The sequence below is a fragment of the Eretmochelys imbricata genome, chromosome 24 (assembly GCF_965152235.1).
Source record: "Eretmochelys imbricata isolate rEreImb1 chromosome 24, rEreImb1.hap1, whole genome shotgun sequence".
Taxonomy (NCBI): Eukaryota; Metazoa; Chordata; order Testudines; family Cheloniidae; genus Eretmochelys; species Eretmochelys imbricata.
The window spans coordinates 10,601,883-10,623,405 of record NC_135595.1 but is presented as its reverse complement, the minus strand read 5'-3'; the positions used below and the strand labels follow the sequence as shown (position 1 = coordinate 10,623,405).

At 49.7% G+C, this 21,523-nt stretch overlaps 1 protein-coding gene across 7 annotated transcripts in view; it reads left to right on the top strand.

Annotated features, from left to right (window-relative positions):
• DCAF8 (DDB1 and CUL4 associated factor 8) overlaps positions 1 to 21,343 on the top strand; it is a 55,413-nt gene extending 34,070 nt beyond the window's left edge. For 5 of the 7 annotated variants that reach the window (XM_077841737.1, XM_077841739.1, XM_077841740.1 and 2 more), the window contains 4 exons: positions 381 to 511; positions 17,983 to 18,102; positions 19,344 to 19,460; positions 20,100 to 21,343. In XM_077841737.1, coding sequence (XP_077697863.1) covers positions 381 to 511; positions 17,983 to 18,102; positions 19,344 to 19,460; positions 20,100 to 20,213 — 482 coding nt within the window. In that variant the 3' untranslated portion in view covers positions 20,214 to 21,343. Of the gene's footprint in view, positions 1 to 380; positions 512 to 1,458; positions 1,602 to 17,982; positions 18,103 to 19,306; positions 19,461 to 20,099 lie in introns of those variants that run through there. The other 2 variants (XR_013348714.1, XM_077841742.1) reach the window with 2 other exon arrangements.
• Positions 21,344 to 21,523: the final 180 nt, after the last annotated feature.

Genomic DNA, 21,523 nt, shown 5'->3' with positions numbered 1-21,523 from the left:
CCATTAAAAACCTCTGAGGCTTTTAAACTGAGATCTTTCACGATCACTAAATCTGCAATCTCCACTCTGAAGAGGTTCAGTGGATAGTGCAGTTTTGAACTGCAGGGCATCAGTAGAGCCGCGTGAGGAATAAGGTCCGTGCCTGTTACTGCCTCGTTCTTAGTCCCTTATTTCACAAGCACCAAATTCACATGTTAAAATCAACTCTTGGGCTTGTACAGCGTGAGCGTGTATGTGGGGGGGGATGAACAGATCCATGCTGGTAACCTTGGAAACTTGTTGTCAGCTGGGTATAAAGTAAACAAAATCTCACAGGGAGAGCTGTGTGGACTTCAGAGCTGTCCTTGAGCTCTCTGCTTGCAATCTCTCTCTCCTTTCAGTGAAGGGTGTTAATTTCTACGGCCCGAAGAGTGAGTTCGTGGTGAGTGGCAGTGACTGTGGACACATCTTCCTGTGGGAGAAGTCATCCTGCCAGATTGTGCAGTTCATGGAGGGTGATAAAGGAGGAGTGGTGAGTGCCCTCTTCTGTTGTATGTGCCAGACTCCACAGCCGTGCTGCAAAGCCATCTCTTGTCCAAAATCCTTTGAGCTCCCACTGCATTAGATAGAGTTTTTAGATAGCGAGTTGGGAGTTGTGATTCATGGATTCTCTTCTTAGTGGTGAGGGCCGTATGGGAATTAGGAGATTTGGGTTTTATAACTAATTCTGTCACTGATGTACAAGGCACGCCACTGGGCCCGCAATGGGGTATTTGTCCACTTCTGTGAAGCACTCTAAGGTATTTGTAAAAATGCTAATTTTAACAGTAAATGCAGCTTCTTGACCCTCTACATAAGAATGGCCATACTGGGCAGACTAATGGTCCATCTAGCCCCGTATCCTGTCTTCCAACAGAGGCCAATGCCATGTGCCTCAGAAGGAATGAACAGAACAGGTAATCAAGTGATCAATCCCCTGTCGCCCATTCCCAGCACTGGCAGTCTGAGGCTAGAGACGTTCAGAGCATGGGGTTGCATCCCTGATTATCTTGGCTAATTGCTATTGATGGACTTATCCTCCGTGAACTTGCCTAATTTTTTGAACTCCGTTATAGTCTTGGCCTTCACAACATCCCCTGGCAACAAGTTCCACAGCTTGACTGTACGTTTGTGTGAAGTACTCATGTATGTTTTTAAACCTGCTGCCTATTTCACTTGGTGACCCTTGTTCTTGTGTTATGTGAAGGAGTAAATAACACTTCCTTATTCACTTTCTCCTCACGATGTTCTAGCCCTCAGTCCTCTTCCCCCCCCCCCCCCCCCCCCGTCGTCTCTTTTCCAGTCTGAACAGTCCCAGTCTTTTTAATCTCTCCTCATATGGAAGCTGTTTCATACTGTTAATCGCTTTTGTTGCCCTTCTAATCACCCTTTCTCTTGCTAGAGTCCTGTGAATCACTGAGTAGCATTCCCTCCCCCCAGGCCATGTCGTGCAGAGCATCTGACAGAAGCTCTCCCAAGAGCCCATCAGCACTGCTTCCGAACTGACGTTACATTGTGGCACAATGCATTAGAGCAGCTAGATCGGGAAAGACTCATTCTCTTCCTATGCTCCCAATAAAGGCCAAACAGGTACTCCTGAACTGATCATGGTGGCAGTGTCAAGAAGTCCTCTGAAGCTTGTAAATCACTGGTATAGTATGATTTAAAGTCTTTGGCCCTGATTCCTGCTCCTCCTTTCTCTAGGGACTAGGATGTGAAAGAATTGGTCCCATTCAAACCAGGCACTCAAGCTGTTCTAGGGACATGGAGTAGTTCTGGCTGTGTGGGATAGAACCTGCTGCCCCACATGCTTGACGTAGCCCAGAATGTTGACTGTTGGACTAATGTGTTATTAACCTACCTTTCCTCCCGTCCTCCAAACAAAATCTTATCCCCGCATGCAAGAGCAAGGCCCCACCTCCTATTGTACACGCCCCTGCAGCTAGGTTTTCATCACTTGACACTTTCCCTCTGTGGCTCTTAAAGTGCTTCAGAAAGTAGAAGTATCATTGTCCCCATTTTACAGACAGGGAAACCAGCGTCCAGAGCGGAAGTGACTTACCTAAGTTCACCCAGCAAGCTAGAGAGCTGGGAATAGAACCTAGGTCTTCTGACTCACAGTCCATTGTCCTCTTCACTAGACCCCCCCCCTTACCACAGCCTGTGAAGTCAAATGTCATCCATTTCATTTCCCACACAAGCTTCCTGTCTTGAGGGATGTATTTTAGCTAGCTTGTTGGTGTTTGCAACCCAAGGACAGCTGTGTGGGGCTCGTGCCTGAGGCTCGGTGAGCGAATGTTGAATGGAATCAAGTGGAGTGACATGCAACTGCATCAATGGGGAAAAATCTGAAATATTTAAAAGTTGCGTATCTGGTAGTAATTGAGGTAACTACGCTTAGAGAGTCTTACCTGGACAGTTTTGCCAACCAGGAGTATGAGACGTTTACCAGCAGTAACTTTCTCAAATGCTATCTCCACCCTATTGCCCAATAGCCAACCTGCGAAGATCTGCCTAAAACCTATGTAACTCCTCTGTCAGTGGGTTCTGTTTCAGAGGCGGTTTGGTAGAGCTGCATTTACAGCGACCTTATTAATCCTGTGGTTTAACCATGGGTCACTGGGAACCACTCAAGAAAACATGCAATTTTCAGAGCAAAAGTGTTCCAGGGAGCATTGGAATCCTGGCTGTACCTCACCACAGGCAATGAACATTGTAATTGCATGGCCAGATGGAGAGACGGTGGCATCAGGGAGTAAGGCGGCAGCAGCAGCTATGAACAAGTTCCTGTTCCCTGGGCCTAGCAAATTGCTGTGGTTGCAGATAAACATTGTGCCCCGTTGGGCTCAGTCATTCAGTCCCAGCTCACTAGACAAGTTTATTAGCATGTCGTTGCTGTGAGTCAGAGCCGAGGTAGGAAGGGGCCATAACTGTTCCAGTGGAGGACTGAGCCTGGGCGTTCTGGGATTTAGGGCTGATACCAGCCTTTGGAGCTCAAACTGTGCCTTGCTGCATAGTGCCAGATGTCCTAGCTATGAAGGAGTCTGTAGTCAACACACAGGCTTGTTCCTGCAGGGTTGCCACTACTGCAGTCCTTCCATTTGTGATTCTCTCGAGCCTGATACGGCTTCTGCTGATGGCTAAGGAAACCAGGGGTTCCTACTGGCGACTTTAGATCTATTTTGCTGCGTTGTACGTGCAGGAAGCAGGTTGGTAGTGGTACTTGAACAGGAATGGCAACAAGGGCCAGTTAGTGCCAGTCTTAGGGGTGACACTTAGCCTAGGAGAAGGTCCCTCCCTGTCGCTTTCTGGGAGCTTTAATCTATCACTTTTCATCAGCACTTAATTTTAGCGGTCTGATCAAGCAGAGCACAGCGGATTCTGTGGGTTCTGTATTTTGAACAGGGCCCCAGAACACCTCTAGCAACACCATGTTGCTTTCTAGCAGTAAGGGTGGGCAGGTCACCCCCCAGCCCTGCAAAAACCAAACAAACCCTAAAACCTCCATAACCGTGGTTGGAAGCTCCTGTGATTTTTATTGGTCTGTCCATGTTGAGCCTTAATCTGCTCCTGTCAGGAGCTCTGAACTATTTGCTCCAATGCCGAACCAACTCTGTTTAAAAATGGTCTTTCCTCTGCTACCAGTTAGCACTGTCTTGGCCAGTGAATCGATCCGAGCTCCTACCCAGTGGGAGGCTCGTCAGTGTTTTGTTAACCAGCGGGGCAGAAAGTCCTGAGAACCTCTAATCCTCGGTGGAAGTGGCAGCTTTGAGGCTGTAAATTACAAGGAATCTTTCACCTTCTCTCCCTGGAGTGTTGCTTTGACTGTCCCTAACTTTACTGCAGAGACAGAGCACCAGCCTAATTTATCCTAGGTTGTTGGGAATGGTCTTCGCTGCTTGGCTGCTGGTGTGAGACCCACATAGTAATACTCTGCAGTTATGTAGCAGCTTCTCACTAAGGAACTCTTACAGACCTGGGCAGTCCTCTATTGCTTCCTGTCTTGCAAATATGGAGACTCTCCCTCAAGCCTTCACTGCTATCCATGGGGCAGCACCACCTATATCGACTTCTCTAGGTCCTTACGGTGGCTGGCTGGACATTCCATGTGAGTCCATCTCTGGCACGCTTATTGTGCCATCAAAACGGTGGGTGCCATGTGATTGCAGGCCTTTTTAGTGGCATTCCATGATAAACATGTTTTGGAATTCGTTGACCTTCCATTCTGATACATCCATACCAAGGAAAGGCATGGGAACAGAACCAGTGCTGATGAAGATGGTTTGTGTTTGGCTTTAAATAGCCTCACTTCTGATCTTGACTTGCCATTTAATATGGAGCAGCTTGCAAAAACGACAAGAATTGAAAATATCAGCCTGGTGTTCTTCACCCTTCCTCAGCACACGTTTCATTTCCATACAGTTACGTTGATATGACCGTGGTTCTGTAGATCCACAGCTTCATGGCAAGTTAGGTGTCGCATCGTTCCCCCAGAGGCCTCTGAAAGACCCAAAACATGGCAGCAGCTGCTGTTCTACAAGTGTCCACATCTTTACACCATCCTCCGAAACTGACACTAACAACGTATCTGAGAGTTGCCATGGACCGTTTACTACAGAGCTGGTTGGAATCTAGAGCTGGATGCTGCTTGATGGTAAAAGCCAGGGACTTCGTTTTATTTAGATTAATAACCCGAGTAATGCACGCTGCTGCTTGCCCAATTGGATCAGCCATCAGCTACAGCGATCCACCAGAGCCAACTGGACAATGTCATCAGTGTATTCAAGACCTTGACATAGAATGGCGTTGAGCAGTCAGTGCTACCAATAGCGGCCTCCTCAAGCTTATCCATCAGCCAATCAATGCTGATATTGAACAAGAATGGTTAAAGAACCGAGCCTTGCAAACTCCCATGGAGATAAGGAACTGTGCCGTGTATCTGCCATTGACTCAAACACAGCTTTCTGTTCCGTGTTAGAGCTCTTCTGTTAATGGCTCTGTCTTCCCAGAGGTGCCCAGACGCCTCATCAGATCCCACACGCTTGCTCAATGCACAGAATCAGAGGCCTGATGGAGGTCTATTAATAAGTGCTGCACACGGCTTATTAAATTGAGCCATCTCTTGTCAAGAGTGGAACCACCAGGTCTAAAGCCACACTGAGCTTCCCGGCCTTTGCCACAAAGTGCACCATTGATTCCAGACCTTAACATGGAAGTGAAGAATTTCCCTGGGTCCGCAACAGCTTAATACTTCATTGCTCTTTTCCTTTCAGTCGTTGGGAATATTAGTGCAGCCAGGTGATCACAAAGAGCCTATGCAGCCACAGTACAATGCTCTTGCAGCTCAGGGATGATCTTGAAAACACTTGGTCCCTTCCCACGCTTCAGCCTGTGGACTGTGATCCGAATCTTTTCTTGGCTGAAGGATGGAGACCCTACCAGAACTTTCTGCCCTTCAAATTGAAGAGCGGCTGCAGGCAGCCGCTCATCAAGGAGTATCTTGAAATGATCTTCCTGTCAAAGCAGCTGATTTCTGAAGGCTCGGGCTGATACTTGCATCCCAATCCTTCTGGACAAGCCGGTGCCGCCACCTCCTGCAAAATATCACAATGGTGGCAGCTTGTTCCAAACTGCCTGAGTTGACCACCAGCACTCCTGATCTTTCTGACAGAATGACATGACATTCAAAAGCCAAACCCATTCGGCTTTGCTTTTGTAGCCTTTTTTTGTTCTTAGCTACGGCTGCCTTGAGCATTTCCTCACGGATCCAGGGATGATGTTTGAAGGGCTGAGACCCAAGCACTGAGCAGCAGCAGTCAGCACTGATGACTTGAAACAATGCCATTCCTTATCAGACAGAAGGAGTGAGACCTCTGTTTCTAACACTTTGGCGTTAGGCAGTTAAGAACAGAGAGCCATCTGATAGCTTGGTTGCAGTGAGAGCTTTCAGTTGAATCAGACTAATTTTGGCCTATCTGTTGCTGTCTTTGAAGTCAGAGGCACACTTTTGCCAGCAGAAGTCAATGGTCAGTGTCAAAGTTGCAGCACCTTTGCGAACTCGCACATCCATGACCACTGAGCTTGTTAACTGTTGGTGGACATGATCAGGAGCAGTCCTGATGAAACCATCTGGGCTGGAGTAGCTCAATCTGTGAATCGCTGGGTGACAGAAGAGCAAATGAGAGATCCCACTATCATTGGCAGCTGCAGATTCCAGCATCACTGCCTGTTCCTGTCCTTCTGCCCAATACCAAACTTCCTGAGCATACTTGCCTTTGTCATTCTTTCCTAGCTGTGCGCTGAAGTCATGACGAAGTCTCTTCTCAGACTAAAACTTGTATTTCACGCATTGTTGGCCTGGGCGTTCGTGGGACCATACACTGCAGTGATGGTAAGATGCCCACTGTTGGCACGCAATCGGACACCGGTAAGTTGCTCATGAATCACTTGCCAGTCCTGCAGTGCCCAGTGGGTGACAATACAACAGCCACCCATTGGCCTGCCAACAAAAGCATGTTGTCCTGAACTTTTCATAGTGTCCCATCCAGCGTGTTTCAGGTAAGGTGTGGCTATCGCTGATCAGGCTGTGCAGCTGCATGGGGAGGGTGGCTTTAGCTGTTTCAGACAGTGTTAGAACGGTCCAGGCACCAGTTTTACATTTGCACTCTGTACCTGGCCAGAGGGCAGCAGGAGAGTGTTAGAAGGGAGCCTTATTCCCTGCAGAGGGAAGAAAGGTTTTGCTATAAATTAAAGCATCTGAAGCCAGTCACCTGATAAAAACCCCCCTGCTTCAATCGGATAAGGGAAGAAGTTGAAGCAGGAGTGGATTGGTGTTGGAACAGTTTGGAGGGAAGCAGAGGAGAGTTTGGAGAAGTGCTGCGGTGGGCTAAGAAGACCAAGACCCTAGGTAAAGGGATGCCTGGTTTGTGCAGAAGGAGGGCAGGAAGCCCCACAAGCTGAAGGGCAGGAGAGGGAAGTAGTCCAGGGAAGGGAACTGCTAGTTCAAGCGCTTTACTGCTATTCCTAATGCCCCTGGGCTGGGACCCAGAGTAGAGGGCAGGCCTGGGTCCTTCCCTCTCCACTCTCCTCCTCTAGGACAGTTAATACCCCAGTTCAGGGGCAAGAAATGGTGCCCTGAACCTCCCCAAGAAGAGAAAGCGCAAGACCCATCAAAGTAGTACCGACAATTTGCCACATGTGGTGTCAGGAGTGGGATCTACACGCTGGCGATAGGGTTAGCCAAAACCCTCCCGTCCCTAAGATGGACGATGTGGTCAAGGACCTAATACAAGCCACCGCAGCCCAGCAGGAGGCTACCCAGGTTCAAGCAACTGCCCAACAGGAGGCGACTCAGATGCAGCAGGAGACTACTCGTCTGAGTCAGGCTGCCCGGGACCGAGCCCTGCTGCAAGAGCTGATGAACCAGATGAAGGCCCTTATGGAGCTGAACCACAACTGCGACGGGACCCAGACCATACGAGCCAGCCACTGCCTACAGAAAATGACACAGGAGGATGATGTGGAGACATACCTCCTGGCTTTTGAAAGAGCAGCCCTGTGGGAGGCCTGGCCCCGAGATCAGTGGTCTGGTATCCTCACCCCCTTCCTGTGTGGGGAGGCCCAGAAGGTGGTCTATGATATGGCTGCAGAGACTGCAGCAGATTACCCCCAGCTGAAGGCAGAGATCCTGGTCAGATCCAGAGTAACGAAGGTATTGCGAGCCCAGAGGCTCCATGAGTGGCAGTATATGGGGGACAAGACACCCCAATCTCAATTGTTTGACCTGATCCACCTGACCTGAAATGGCTGCGCCCTGAGGCCCTCAGCTCTGAGAAGATGATGGAGCTCCTGGTACTGGACCAGGATATGAGGGGGCTACCACCAGGCCTCTGGGCTTGGGTTGGCCAGAATGACCCCTCCACCTTTGAGTTGGTCTCCCTCATGGAAAGACAGTTGGCAGCCCGTGAACTGTTCCAGACCCCAGGGGGTGAGACACAGCAAACCAGGAAGCCAGTCCCAAACCCAAGGCCCCGGACTGTCGAGAGCTCCAGGAGAACCATCACTGGGAGGAACGACACCGAGGAACGGCCCAAGGCCAAGAAGGGACCTGGGAGTTTGGGAAGAGAGGACTGGGGGAGCCAGCCAAATAGCCCCAGGCAGAGGATGGCAACTGGAATAAGGGGGCGGTGTTACGAGTGTGGGGAATTGAGGCATATAGCAGCCCAGTGCCCCAACGGAGAAGAGCCTATGCAATGTAATCTGGGGATCATGGGGAGCAATGTGGCCTAATTGGCCTGGTAGGGGTCGCAATGACCTCGCATGGGTATACAAGATCAGTAAAAACGAATTATTGTTGAGACCATAGCATTAGTAGATTCCAGGAGTGCTGTCACGCTGGTCTCGGAAGTTGGTGGGGGCAAGATCAACTAACCCGGGCCAAAAACACAGGGGTAACGTGTGTTCATGGCACCGTAAATTTCTGCCCCACAATCAGTACAGATTGAGATCCAGGAGAATACTACCAGGGTGACTGCAGGGGTGGTCCCCAGGCTCCCCTACCCTGTCTTAATTGGTAGGGGCTTCCCCAGGTTTGAGAGCTTACTCCCCCCAGTAGAGCCAGGGGAGGGTAGCAAGCCCCGGGCTAAGACGGAGGCACCTACAGATAGCCTCACCCTGATGTTTGCCAAATTTGCCCCAGAGTTATTCATCCCCTGGAAAACCCTGAAAGTCTAGGCAGGAAAGGACGACAGATAAAAGATAAGGGACCAGGATTCTAGCAGAGAACCAGAAAACCACCTACCAACAAGGGAGAACACGTTCAGGAGGCCAGGAGATAATTCAGGCCACTGAGGACTCCGAGGCGGTTCCTAGTCCAAGTAGGGGCAACCCAGGGGGTGGAGTAGAAACAGACCCTCTGGAATTAGGTCAGATTGGTACCACACGTGAGAATTTCAGGCAGGACCAAGCCAATGACCCGCTATATGCAAATGTGAGGGACGAGGTAGTGGAAGTAAATGGCGTACCTGTGGAAGGAAAGACCAAAGGCCCAAGGCCATATTATGTGCTCAAACGTGATCTGTTGTACAGGATAGCGCAAATACGAGGGGAAGAAGTAGAGCAACTCTTAGTCCCACAGAAACATACAAGGGCAGTGCTAGAGTTAGCTCACAGCCATCTATTTGGGGGACATCTAGGAGTAGACAAGACACTGGATAGAGTCCTAGGAAGGTTTTATTGGCCAGGAATACGTGCAGACGTCCAGTGCTATTGTACCTCCTGCCCTGAATGCCAGTTGCGTAGCCCCCGACCTCACTTGCAGGCCCCATTAGTACCTTTGCCTATTATTGAAGTCCGTTTCGAGAGGATAGCAACGGACCTAGTGGGCCCACTGGAAAGATCGGCACGGGGCCACCAAAACGTACTAGTCATCCTTGACTACGCCACGCGGTATCCAGAAGCCATTCCTTTAAGAAACCCCACGTCCAAGGCAATAGCAAAAGAACCACTCCAGGTTTTTGCCAGAGTGGGCATCGCTAAGGAGATCCTGACAGACCAAGGAACCCCGTTCATGTCAAAATTAATGAAAGACTTATGTACCCTACTCCACATCCAGGCCATATGGACCTCTGTCTACCATCCACAAACAGATGGACTGGTTGAGCGGTTTAACCGTACCCTTAAAAGTATGATCCAGAAGGTGGTAGCACAGGACGGAAAAGACTAGAATGCCCTTCTGCTGTATCTAATGTTTGCTATATAGGAAGTCCGTCCCGTCCCCCCCCCCCCCCCCTCCCCCCAGGCATCCACTGGTTTCTCTCCCTTTGAACTACTATACGGATGCCACCCACGTGGAATATTAGATATTGCCAGGGAAGATTGGGAAGAACAACCCAACCCAGGAAAGAATGTCATTGAGCACGTGACACAGATGAGAGAGCGAATAACTCGAGTAACCCCTATAGTACGAGAACATTTGGAAAAAGCACAAGAGGCCCAGCGGACATATTACAACTGTTGGGCAAAAGTACGCAGATTTCAGCTGGGGGAACGGGTAATGGTACTAGTACCGACAGCAGAAAGCAAACTCCTAGCCAGCTGGCATGGACCATATGAAATAGTGGAAGCCATTTGGGGAGGTGGACTATAAGGTCAGTTCGCCAAAGTCCAGAGCAAATCTACCACATCAATTTACTGAAGCCCTGGCGTGACTGAGAGACGTGCCTGGTCATTCGGGAGCTCCACCCCAGACAGACAACCCACAGGGGCAGGTGAAGATATCTTCTGAGTTAACTCCAGAACAACGGAACCAGGACATGTTCTGTATACAGCCGGGCCGTACAACACTGGTCCAACATCATATTGTACCCAGTCCTGGAGTAAGGGTGACGATAAGACCATAGTGAATTCTTGCCTTTCAGCTTCTGGTAATTAGGATAGAAGTGAAGAAGATGGTGGAATTTGGGGTTTTTGAAGAATCCCACAGCCAGTGGTCCAGCCCTATTGTCCTAGTCCCCAAGCCTGATGGCACCCTGAAATTTTGCAGCGACTTCTGGAAGTTGAATGAAGTATCCCAATTCGATGCCTATCCGATACCACACATTGACGAGCTAGTTGATCAGTTAGGCAAGGCCTGATACCTAACCACTCTAGACCTGACCAAAGGATATTGGCAAATTTCCATGGCCGAGAATGCCAAGGAAAAGACTGCCTTCTCTACACCCGATGACCTGTTCCAATACACTGTCCTCCCTTTCGGACTTAGTGGGGCCCATGCAACAATCCAACGATTTATGGACAAATTGCTGCAACCCCATGCCAAGTATGCCGCCACCTATCTAGACGACATAGTCATCCATAGCCCTGACTGGGAAACGCACCTCGGAAAAGTAGAAGTGGCGCTAGATGTCCTGCGGAAGGCCGGCCTCACTGCCAACCTTCTCAAATGCGTGATGGGACTAGCTGAGGCCAGATACCTGAGGTATGTAGTAAGGAGAAGTTTGGTGAAACCCCAACGGAACAAAGTGGAGGCAGTACAAGGTTGGCCTCGACCAGTCTGCAAAAAGCAGGTCAGAGCATTTCTAGGGATAGTAGGATACGATTGGAGATTAATCTCTCATTTCGCCACAAGAGCAGGGCCATTGACGGATTTGATAAAGGCTCAAGGCCCCGAGATAGTAAAGTGGACTGATGAGTATTTGCAGATTTAAGGACCGCCCTCTGCTGCCATCCAGTACTCATAGCCCCAGACTTCGAGAAGGAATTCATCCTACAAACAGATGCCTCGGAGGTAGGGCTAGGAGCCGTCCTTTCGCAGATGGTAGGGGAGGAGCAACACTTGATCTTGTACCTCAGCCGGAAACTCCTCCCCAAGGAACAAAAGTGTGCCATCGTTGAAAAGGAGTATCTCGCGGTAAAATGGGCTATGGAGACTCTCCGCTACTACCTACTGGGGCGGTGGCTTACCCTCGTGACAGACCATGACCCACTCCAGTGGATGCACAGAAACAAGGAGAAGTACGCAAGAGTGACTAGGTGGTTCCTATCCCTGCAGCCCTTCCATTTCCAGGTACAGCATAGGGCTGGAAGCCAATACGGCAACGCTGATGGCCTATCACGACAGCACTGCCTCGCGTCCCAAGTAGCCCAACCCCATGGTGCTGAACAGGGAGGGTGCGGGGGAGGGGGGGAAATAGGTGATACAGCATGGCCAGAGGGCAGCAGGAGAGTGTTAGAAGGGAGCCTTATTCCCTGTAGAGGGAATAAAGTTTGCTATAGATTAAAGCACCTAAAGCCAGTCACCTGATAAAACCTGCTTCAGTCAGACAAGGGAAGGAGTTGAATCAGAGTGGATTGGTGTTGGAGTAGAGAGCAGTATGGAGGGAAGCAGAGGAGAGTTTGGAGAAGTACTGCAGTGGGCTAAGAAGACCAAGACCCTAGGTAAAGGGATGCCTGGTTTGTGCAGAGGGAGAGCAGGAAGCCCCACAAGCTGAAGGGCAGGAGGGGGAAGTAGTCCAGGGGAAGGAACTGCTAGGTCAAGCAGTTTACTGCCATCCCTAGGGCCCCTGGGCTGGGACCCAGAGTAGAGGGCAGGCCTGGGTCTCTCTTTCTACTCCCCTCTTCTAGGACACTAGTGGGTCAGTTAATACCTCAGTTCAGGGGCGATAAATGGTGCCCTGAACCCTCCCCAAGAAGAGAGAGCGCAAGACCCATCAAAGTAGTGCTGGCTTGCCACACTGGATATGAGACTGGCCCTTTCACAAAGTTTCATTGGTCGTTTTTACCCGTGTCAGAGAAACTCTTCCCTGTTTTGGCTACAAGGACAGTTGACCAGATTGTCACAGGTGGTGGCTTCAGTATAAACACCCTCATGATGTGAATATACTGACCTTGAAGGGCTGTGCAGCTGCCATCATAATCCTTAAAGAGAAGGGAGTGGAGGCAGGACCAGTCCTGGGGTCCCAAACCCTTTTCTCTTCACTCTAGCCTGTGTAGCTTTTGGACAAAGTATTAGGCGGGCTGCCGTAACTGGCCTCTTGGGCTTAACACTGGAGAGTGTGTTCACCCCATGATGTGGTAACTGGTGGTCTACGTGCTTCTTCCCCCTTCAGCTCTGAGCCCAAGCAGCCGAACCTAGCACTGAAGAGCAGAATCCAGTGTGGCCATCTCAATGGGAGCACTAATTTGCTGCTGTTTAGTGTTGAGTTTCTGGATATTCCTGGTGGGTAGGAAGGGAGTTGGTAGTGGGGGCTGGGTCCTGTTTTCAGCTCTGTCACAGATTTTGCTGTATCCACTTGGATGAGTCAGACATTATCCGCCTCGCAGGCTGCTGAGGCTTGATTAGTGTCCTGGCAACTTTCCGCACAAAAGACCCCATATAACTAGAATCTCCAAAAGCAGCTCTTTTAACAAGGCAATTGCTGCCCTTCCTATGAGCTTCTGTGCCACAGCTTACCCTCCTGGCTACTTCGCTGCCCTTACCAGCTGTAGCTTCCTGGGCTGCTATTTACCACCTCCCTTTGCCTGTGTAACACCCCCTCATCCATTCAGCAGTGTGTTCTGGTGCACTGACCCTGTTAGCACCAGGAGACCGATTTCATGGCTGTCCAGTTCCAACCCAGTGCTGCTCAGGCCCATGTGGTCTCCAGTACCACTGATCTTGTACTGTGCTGGGAGCTGGTAGCAATATGAAAGCTGAAGAGTGTTTGTTTTCCTACTTCAAAAACAGACTCCAGCGAGAGACTGCTGAATTGGAATTTAATTTGCAAACTGGATACAATTAACTTAGGCTTGAATAAAGACTGGGAGTAGATGGGTCATTACACAAAGTAAAACTATTTTCCCCATGTTTGTTCCCCCGCCGCACTGTTTCTCAGATGTTCTTGTCAAGTGCTGGAAATGGCCCACCTTGATTATCACTACAAAAGGTTTTTTCCCCCCGCTCTCCTGCTGGTAATAGCTCACCTTACCTGATCACTCTCGTTACAGTGTGTATGGTAACACCCATTGTTTCATGTTCTCTGTGTATATAAATCTCCCCACTGTATTTTCCACTGTATGCATCCGATGAAATGAGCTGTAGCTCACGAAAGCTTATGCTCAAATAAATGTGTTAGTCTCTAAGGTGCCACAAGTACTCCTTTTCTTTTTGCAGATACAAACTAACATGGCTGCTACTCTGAAACCTGTTTTCCTACTGTATCCTCACAGTGCGCCTAAGATGTGACAGCACCACGCAGGGTCAGATGGCACAGAGATCTAGTTCTGGTGGTACTAGGGGTCTCCTGCTTCCTGCATTCTTTATTCTCCCTGAACTTCCATGGGGGTCTGATCCTGGCTTCTACTCGAGCCTGGCCTAGGACACTGCATAGGCTCCCATCCAGAGCCAAGAGAGATGCTAATTTCCTGCTGTTGCAGGGCTGGATTATAATGGCAATGAGAACTGGTGCTGAGCAGATACACTGTTGGGCAATACCTCTCCTCTGAAAGGGAGATTTGTGAGTAGATTACATCGTAACGGCACTAGAGGATAACAGCCATCGGGCTGTGAGGACACCCAGCAACGGTTCCGAACTGGAGGCTAAAAGCCCGAAAGTACACACCCAACCTTCATAGGTTATGGATGCTTTGCAGTAGATAGCACCTTTCCTCACAACTGTGCATGTTAACCGTATCTCCCAAGGTCTCTTTTGAGGTATATGTTATCCCCATTTTACAAAGGAGAGGAAAAGTGACTTGTCCAGGGTCCCACAGTCAGTAAGTGCCAGAACCAAGCCTAGAACCCAGGCAGCCAGATTCCTAGCTCCATGATTTTTGCCTCTGCCCTAGGCTGCCTGCCTTGTCCTGAGAACCTGTTCAGTCTAGAGCCTTTGGATGGCTCAAGCTTGTGCTGAGTGAGAAGGCCTCAGTATTATGAGGGGAACTGGTATCCTGGCTTCCAGTTGTTTCCTTGGGTCCCACGTCAGAGTTCAGCTGTAGTCCTTGGCAAAGATTTTGTTTGTTTTTTAAATTGGCTTTCCATAGGAGGGAGGTGACGTCATGCCATTACATTGTGAAGTGCGATGAGAGAGGTGGGGTGTTGTAGGAGTTTATTACCAGGAGCTGATCAGAACAGCTCACTCTGTTTGTTTGGCAGTGTCCACAAGTAGTATATTGAATTAAAGCCAGACCTCCAGGGGTAACTGAGCAATACAGTGGGTTATAGTTAAACTCGTTTTCGTGGTCCACTTTCTCAGTGCCACACACCTGCCATATTTCTTTGTATTGGCCTCAGACACTTGCTTTGCTACAGATGGGGTTTATTGGCTGGGAATCCAGTCAGCTAGCGAATGGTGCTGTGACATTGGAGCGGCAGCTAGCTGTGGGAGACAGGAGTGCGTCTTGCTTTCCCTTTAGCTCTCTTGTTCATTGTTCTTCCCTCCCTCAATCATTCCTGTTTATGGGCATTCTTGGAAGTAAGTGCAAATGCCAGGGTTTTGAAAACTGATCTCTCTAGCCTTATCCTCTGGATGGCTTAGCCATCTACGTAGCTGGGATGCATTTCAGGGTTTATGGTAATTGCCAGGCCTCTGTTTTATGTGTCTGACTGGGCCTCCAGCACTGTGTATCCCAAACAATAAATTCTTTGCTCCTCACTGGTTCTCAAAATGCACAAGAGAGGGGAAAAGCGACTTGTCAGGGCCCTCTGTATGTGCTATAACCAAGTATTTTCATGTGCACTGGCTGAGCCAGTCACTTCAGGTTCATTGCCGAGTTCCTATGTCCTAAGTGTTGACCTGTGGGATGCTGGAGAAGGTACAGAACCCATGTAGGGCAAGGCCATGCAGTTGAATCACACCCATTGGCGATGGGTGGATGGGGTGGAGGGCAAGCTCATTTCTCCTCAGTCTGCACAGGATTATTCCCTACAAGGCACTTTATCTTGCATTCTCTAAGTTTGTATTATGCGTCCCAAGTGATGGATCTTCTTCCACTCCCTGTGAACACTGTTCTTTGGAACAGTACATTTTGCTGTCGGGAAGATACTGTGCATTGAACCGTGTATGAAATACTCATAGAAACATTGAATCCTGACTGTGTTTGGAATGCTCTCTGACTTATCACGGAAGCTTAATCAAAAAAGTCTGTCACTGATAAAACTGGCTTGTTCATGTCAGGTGTTTTATTACTGGTGTAATAAATTACTAGCGCTTTAATTACAGATGCAGTAAATCATAGGAGTGATGTAAAATAAGAGGTGCTTTTTCCTACCTGTAAAGGCCTACTTCAGGTGTCTGATTTCACTGAAACACAAAACTTATGTTTTCAATGGGATGACTGTGAATGAATTTCAGAGATCACCCCTTGTAGTGAATGTGCAGGTGTCCATTTCTAGTTCTTCCTGGTCAATACCAGCTCAGTATTGCACTTGGAGATCTCGGGAGGTCCATGTTGTTAAAACTAGCTTTTACTTGTTTAGAAAGTAGAGCCTTGGTTGTTGCTTTCACCACTTGACCATGTGCAGTGGCAGGTTCCCGGTGAACAGGCTGGATGTGGATTGTATTGTGTTAGAGCCACCATGCATCCTGTACTCATGCAGGCATGTGTTAAGTGGGTGTGTAGTGGATTCTGAATCCGAATGAGGCTCTTGGGTAAAGCAAATCCTATTGTAGATGAGCTTTGCCTTTCTTTCTTCTAGCCCTTGCCTTGTACACCTCAGCTTTTTCCAATATCCCAGCTAGCAACACTAATCTGTGGACAAGCAGGGCCTGTCTGGTCAGCACCGCTATTTAGTGAGCCCTGGTCTACACTGGGTGGGGGGGGTCGAACTAAGATACGCAACTTCAGCTATGCGAATAGCGTAGCTGAGGTCGGCATATCTAAGATTGACTTACCCGCCTGTAAGGACGGCGGCGAGTTGACTGCTGCTGCTCCCCCGTCGACTCCACTTCCGCCTCTCGCGAGCTGGAGTTCTGGAGTCGACAGGGAGTGCATTCAGGGATTGATTTATCAGGTCTCGTCTAGACCCGATAAATGGATCACTACCCACCGATCCCGGGGTAGTGAAGACCTGCCCTGAGAGACCCATCTGTCACTTACACTGAATGAGGTGTTATCGCTACACCTCTCCATCTAGACTAAAATGCTGGTTCCACTTTTTAGTTAGTGTTGGACATACTCTGTATTTAATACTTAGGGTTAAACGAACTATCTAATAAGCAGATGTGTTTTGCTGTCTCCATATAACCTAATTTTGAATCCAGGGATCTGGACTGAAGACTCGTTTCCAAGCAACTTTCATGAAACTATTAAGCTTTTGCCTTTTACACTTCAATGTGCTATTCAGTGTGTACTTCGCCTCCCCTGTTCTTGAGCTAATTCACTGGCGTGTTGAATATTCTCCTCTGGGTTTTAGCTTTCCCTTCCTTTGTCACCACATTAGACTCACGGAACATGTGACCTTGGATGCCTGCTTGTCTGAATTCAGTCATCTTATGAATTATTTAAGATGTAGCAAACGGTTTGGGTATAACTTAATTGGCGAGTGTTAACTCCCCTTGAGCTCACTCTCGGTTCTGTCTGCTGCCTACCCTTTTTTTGGGTGCACTGTCTGGAAATGTGAGTTCATTACACTCAGCTAGAGCAGCTCTAGGAGAAACTAGACTACAGACTTCCCCCCCGGAATGGGTCTGAAACAAACAGATCCACAAGTGGTGGCTGCTTCCTCTGAGGGCCCCTCTTCCATGGTGTCATGCAAGAAATAATGTTCACGATGGCACTTGACTAATCCCAGCAGAAAGTCAGAGCAGCCTTTTGCTGCTTCCCACATCAGAGGCATTTGTTTCAGCACCTCTTTATTGCTAATCAAGTGTGGTGACACAGCCTTGGTACAGCGCACCAAACCTGTGAGTCAGCCATCTACAGCTCTACGCTGCCGTGAGTGAATAACTTGGTTATGCCTGTGTAGGGCTGAGAACTCAAGCAGTTTCCTTGTCTTCAGCACTCTATAAACCATTAATGACTCAAGCTTCATGCTGCTCTGAGGTAGGACAGATGGAGAAACTGAGGCACAGAGGTCAGGTGGCTTGGCCAGGGTCATGGGGCAGGATTGTAGCATAGGTGGGAGTAGAATCTAGATCTTAGATTGTAACTGTGGGGCTCATTCTACTGAAGAGTGTGCTCAGAACTGTGCAAAATACTTAGCAGCTTATCTGTAGATCTCAAAGCGCTTTACGTACTGCAGAGTGTTGAGCGGTGCTGTCTCCAGCTTACAGATCGGGAAACCAAGTCAGAGTGGAAGTGATTTGCCCACCATCACCGAGCCAGTGGCAGGGCCAAGAGGAGACCCGGGGGTTCTAATATAGAGTGTGCTGGGCTGATCTGCGCCTAGACATCTGCCTCAGTCCTGTGCTTCATGGGTCTGCCGGGCTGCCTTCACTGACTCTTTCCTGTGAGCCTGCTCTCACTGCAAGACTGTTTCCATTGCAGGTAAACTGCCTGGAGCCTCACCCTCACCTCCCTGTCCTAGCCACCAGCGGGCTGGATCACGATGTCAAGATCTGGGCACCGACCGCGGAGGCGCCCACTGAGCTCGCCGGACTGAAGGAGGTGAGAGCTGGCGCTAACTAGTGCTGTCTATGCCTCTGGGTGCCAGTGTGCTGCTTGCCTGGCTCTTGGGATGAATTGTCATAAGAACGGCCCTACTGGGTCAGACTAATGGTCCGTCTAGCCCAGTATCCAGTCTTCCAATAGTGGTCAAAGCCAGGTGCCCCAGAGGGAATGAACAGAACAGGTAATCATCAAGCGATCCATCCCCTGCCACTTTTGTAATCTCTTAAGTGATTCCTTTGCTTTCCAAATCACCATCTGCCCCTGGCACCTGTTACATTAGGAGCTCTCAGTCCCTTTAGTCAGTATTGAGGGCGACAGCTAAGTAGCTACCAAGTCAGGTACCAGCAGGCAGCAGCACCTGGGCAGTGTTTGGATGGGAGATCTCCAAAAACTGCTGAGATGGCCTGAGTGGCTTTGGCGCTCTTCAGCATCCATGTATTGTGGGGGCTTCACTGTGGGAAGTGCAGTCGCTTAGGGGACAGGTAGAACCAAAGGGCCTGACCACGTTTGGTCACAGATCCCATCTTTGAGCTGAGCTCCTGGACTATGCATATCAGACGAGCTCCGTTCTATTCCCTACGTCTCCAGTGGTGTGTTTTCACTGCCAATCTAACCTGCCCTGTGCTGCTGACAACACCAAGGTGGAGCTCCTTGTGTGTCGTTGGTCTAATGCTGTGAAGGGCTTCAAGAGCTCTGACTGGAGAGCACTGTGATAATATCAGGGCCATGTCTGCTCGGGCCAGACTGCTTTTGCTTTTCAGTTGTTCTTGCCTCACTGCCCTTATACTCTGCTGGGAGGGGGCTGGAGAAAGGAGCTAGGAAAGGAATTGTCCCGGGATAGCTGCACTTCTCTTGCCTCTCAGCCAAGCTTTATGAGTCGAGCTTGGAAGTGGAGTCCTCTGTCCAGCTGGTGCTGCTCTCCTAGCAGCAACCTAGGAGCTGCATGTGGATAGCATCCTCCGCCAGGGAGGGAGAGTCCCAGCCATAAGGCACTGCCTACTTGGATCCCAGCCGCAGCTTAGGTGGCACCCAAAGGACAGAGGCTGCTGGCTGCTCTCCTTCCCTGGCGTTGTTTTTCTGGATCACATTGCTCAAGCTGATGACGCCTGATGTTCTCTTGGTGGGTCGAACTCTGTCGCAGAATAAACAGGCTTGATCTGGTGCCAGAGCGATGGCAGGCAGTGACATCTCTGCACTGCAGCTGCTGTCTTGTCACTCTCTGGAGCTCTTGTTTCTAGGTGATCAAGAAGAACAAGCGGGAGCGAGACGAGGACAGCTTGCACCACACTGACCTGTTTGACAGCCACATGCTGTGGTTCCTCATGCACCATCTCCGACAGAGACGTCATCACAGGGTAGGTGTCTGTCCCACTTGCCTGTGCCCCTCCTGCACCCCTTGGCGTTCTGGGGTGTCCTTGACCAACACTAACGAGGAAGGACCTGAGCATTTGCCAGCCCACATTGCCCTCCTGAGTCACCAGTACTATCCGTGTCTCGCTCCAGCTAGTGTGGAGCAGAGTCCAGAAGAACCAAGGTGGTTTCTGATATGGCTGATCCTCTCCCTCTCCCCTTTCCGATTAGTGTTCCCAGACTAACGCCCTTTTCTTGTACTCCACCATGAGTCTAGCCAGGATTCTGTTCCCAGGAGACTGGGTCTGAGTTTCCCAGCGTGTAACAGGTGGATGCCCTTTCTCTTGGAAGGTAGTGTAAGCTAGTGCCTAGCGCATAGGGCTGGGACTCCTAGGTTCTGTTCCTGGCTCAGCCATTAACTGTCTGAGGATGGCAAGGGCCAGACAGCTGGGACAGCCTCCTGTCACTCATCTCCCCTGCAAACCTTTCCCCCACTCATCTCCTCCTTGACTTGTTTACGCTTTGGGCTGCCCTCTGTAGGAGTTGCTGCAGGACTTGCTGTTTGCAAAGGGATCCGAGCTCTAGACTGAAGGGGCGGGGCCTGGTTGAAGGGGCGGGGCTGACATCCTGTTTGTTCTTGACAGCGCCGAAGAGAACCCGGAGCAACAGACGGTGACTCGGATGAGTCCCCCAGCTCCTCTGACACCTCGGACGATGAAGAGGAGGGTCCAGATCGGGTGCAGTGCATGCCTTCATGAGGCCACCGAGGACAGAGAACCCCTTGGAAGGATGGGGTGAAGGGAGGAGACAAAAAAAAAAATCTCTACTAACAAACACTTTCAGCTTTTTATTGGAATGTTAAGGAACCCCCAACTCCTCCTCCCCCCCATGGTCCCTGGGGTGACCAGCTCAGCAAGATTGCACTTTGGACTTGCCTTTGCTTTAGGGGCTTTAGGAGCCCTTGCCAGGAAGGGGAGGGGGCGGAGTGTCAGAGCAAGTGAGAGACAGAGCATTAGCCCCTGGTCTCCCCATGTGGAACTGCCTGGAGGAAGGGGGCCTGTGGAGAGGCCTGTGTTCTTTTGGTACTAGAAGATTTTTCCGGAGGAGGGTGCGCTTGGCTTCCATGCATGCCTCTTCTCAAGAGCTTCTCTTGAGCCTGCATTGAGTTGTTTTTCTTTTTTTTTTTTCCCCTTCCTCTCAAGCTGTTGGTGTGGGCCTGAGAGGCATTCTGCAAGCTTGTGCTTTGAGGGGCACGGTCTCGTGCTTCTCTTGGTTTGGATTTTCCCCCACCTGAGAGATCTTTGACTCTGCTTCTCTCAAACTGGGGACTTTCCTCCCTTTCTGTGTTGGGTTCTCCCCCACCCCAGTGGTTCCTATGAAAGGAATATCTGATCTAGAACGTCTCCACAGAGCTTGTGTTTTGGATCACTCATGCAGAACCTGTTGTCATGCCTACTTCCTGCCCCAGCACAGGGGTGTTTGCAAAGAGATGCTTGCCTAGTTTGTACATATCAGTGATTTGCACTTGGTTTTGACCCCTTCTCCAGACCCTCTTGACAAATAAATAGATAGCTAGGGCCCAGATCTTGCTGTCCTTACCCTGGTAAGATTCCAGTGGAGGGGAGTTATTTGCCAGAGGAAGGGTGGTAGGATCAGCCTCTTAGTGGAGAGGGGAGTAAAGGAAGGTCCTTTAATTTTCTGTTACTTTTAAGAAAATCTATTGTTTTGGGAGCTGTGGCCAGGAGGCTCCCCATCACTGTTTAGAGGCCTAATTTTATATATATTAAACACCAAACGAACCAAACTGAACTTGGATGTTATCAAGTTAAAATTATTGTAAAAGTTTAAATATATATTATATATAAATGCAATAAAAAATTGAGCGAGAGCCAGAGGGCCCTGAGCTGCAGTGGTGGGGGGACGGGGACTGTCTGTCTGTGAGCGTCTCTTCCACACCACACTAGACTCAGCAGCTTGGCGCTTTTCCATGGCTGCCGCTCTTGGTTTCAGAGCAGGCTGTGCTCTCCTGTTGAGGTCGATGTTGTGGTCCTAGCTGGAGCAGGATTGG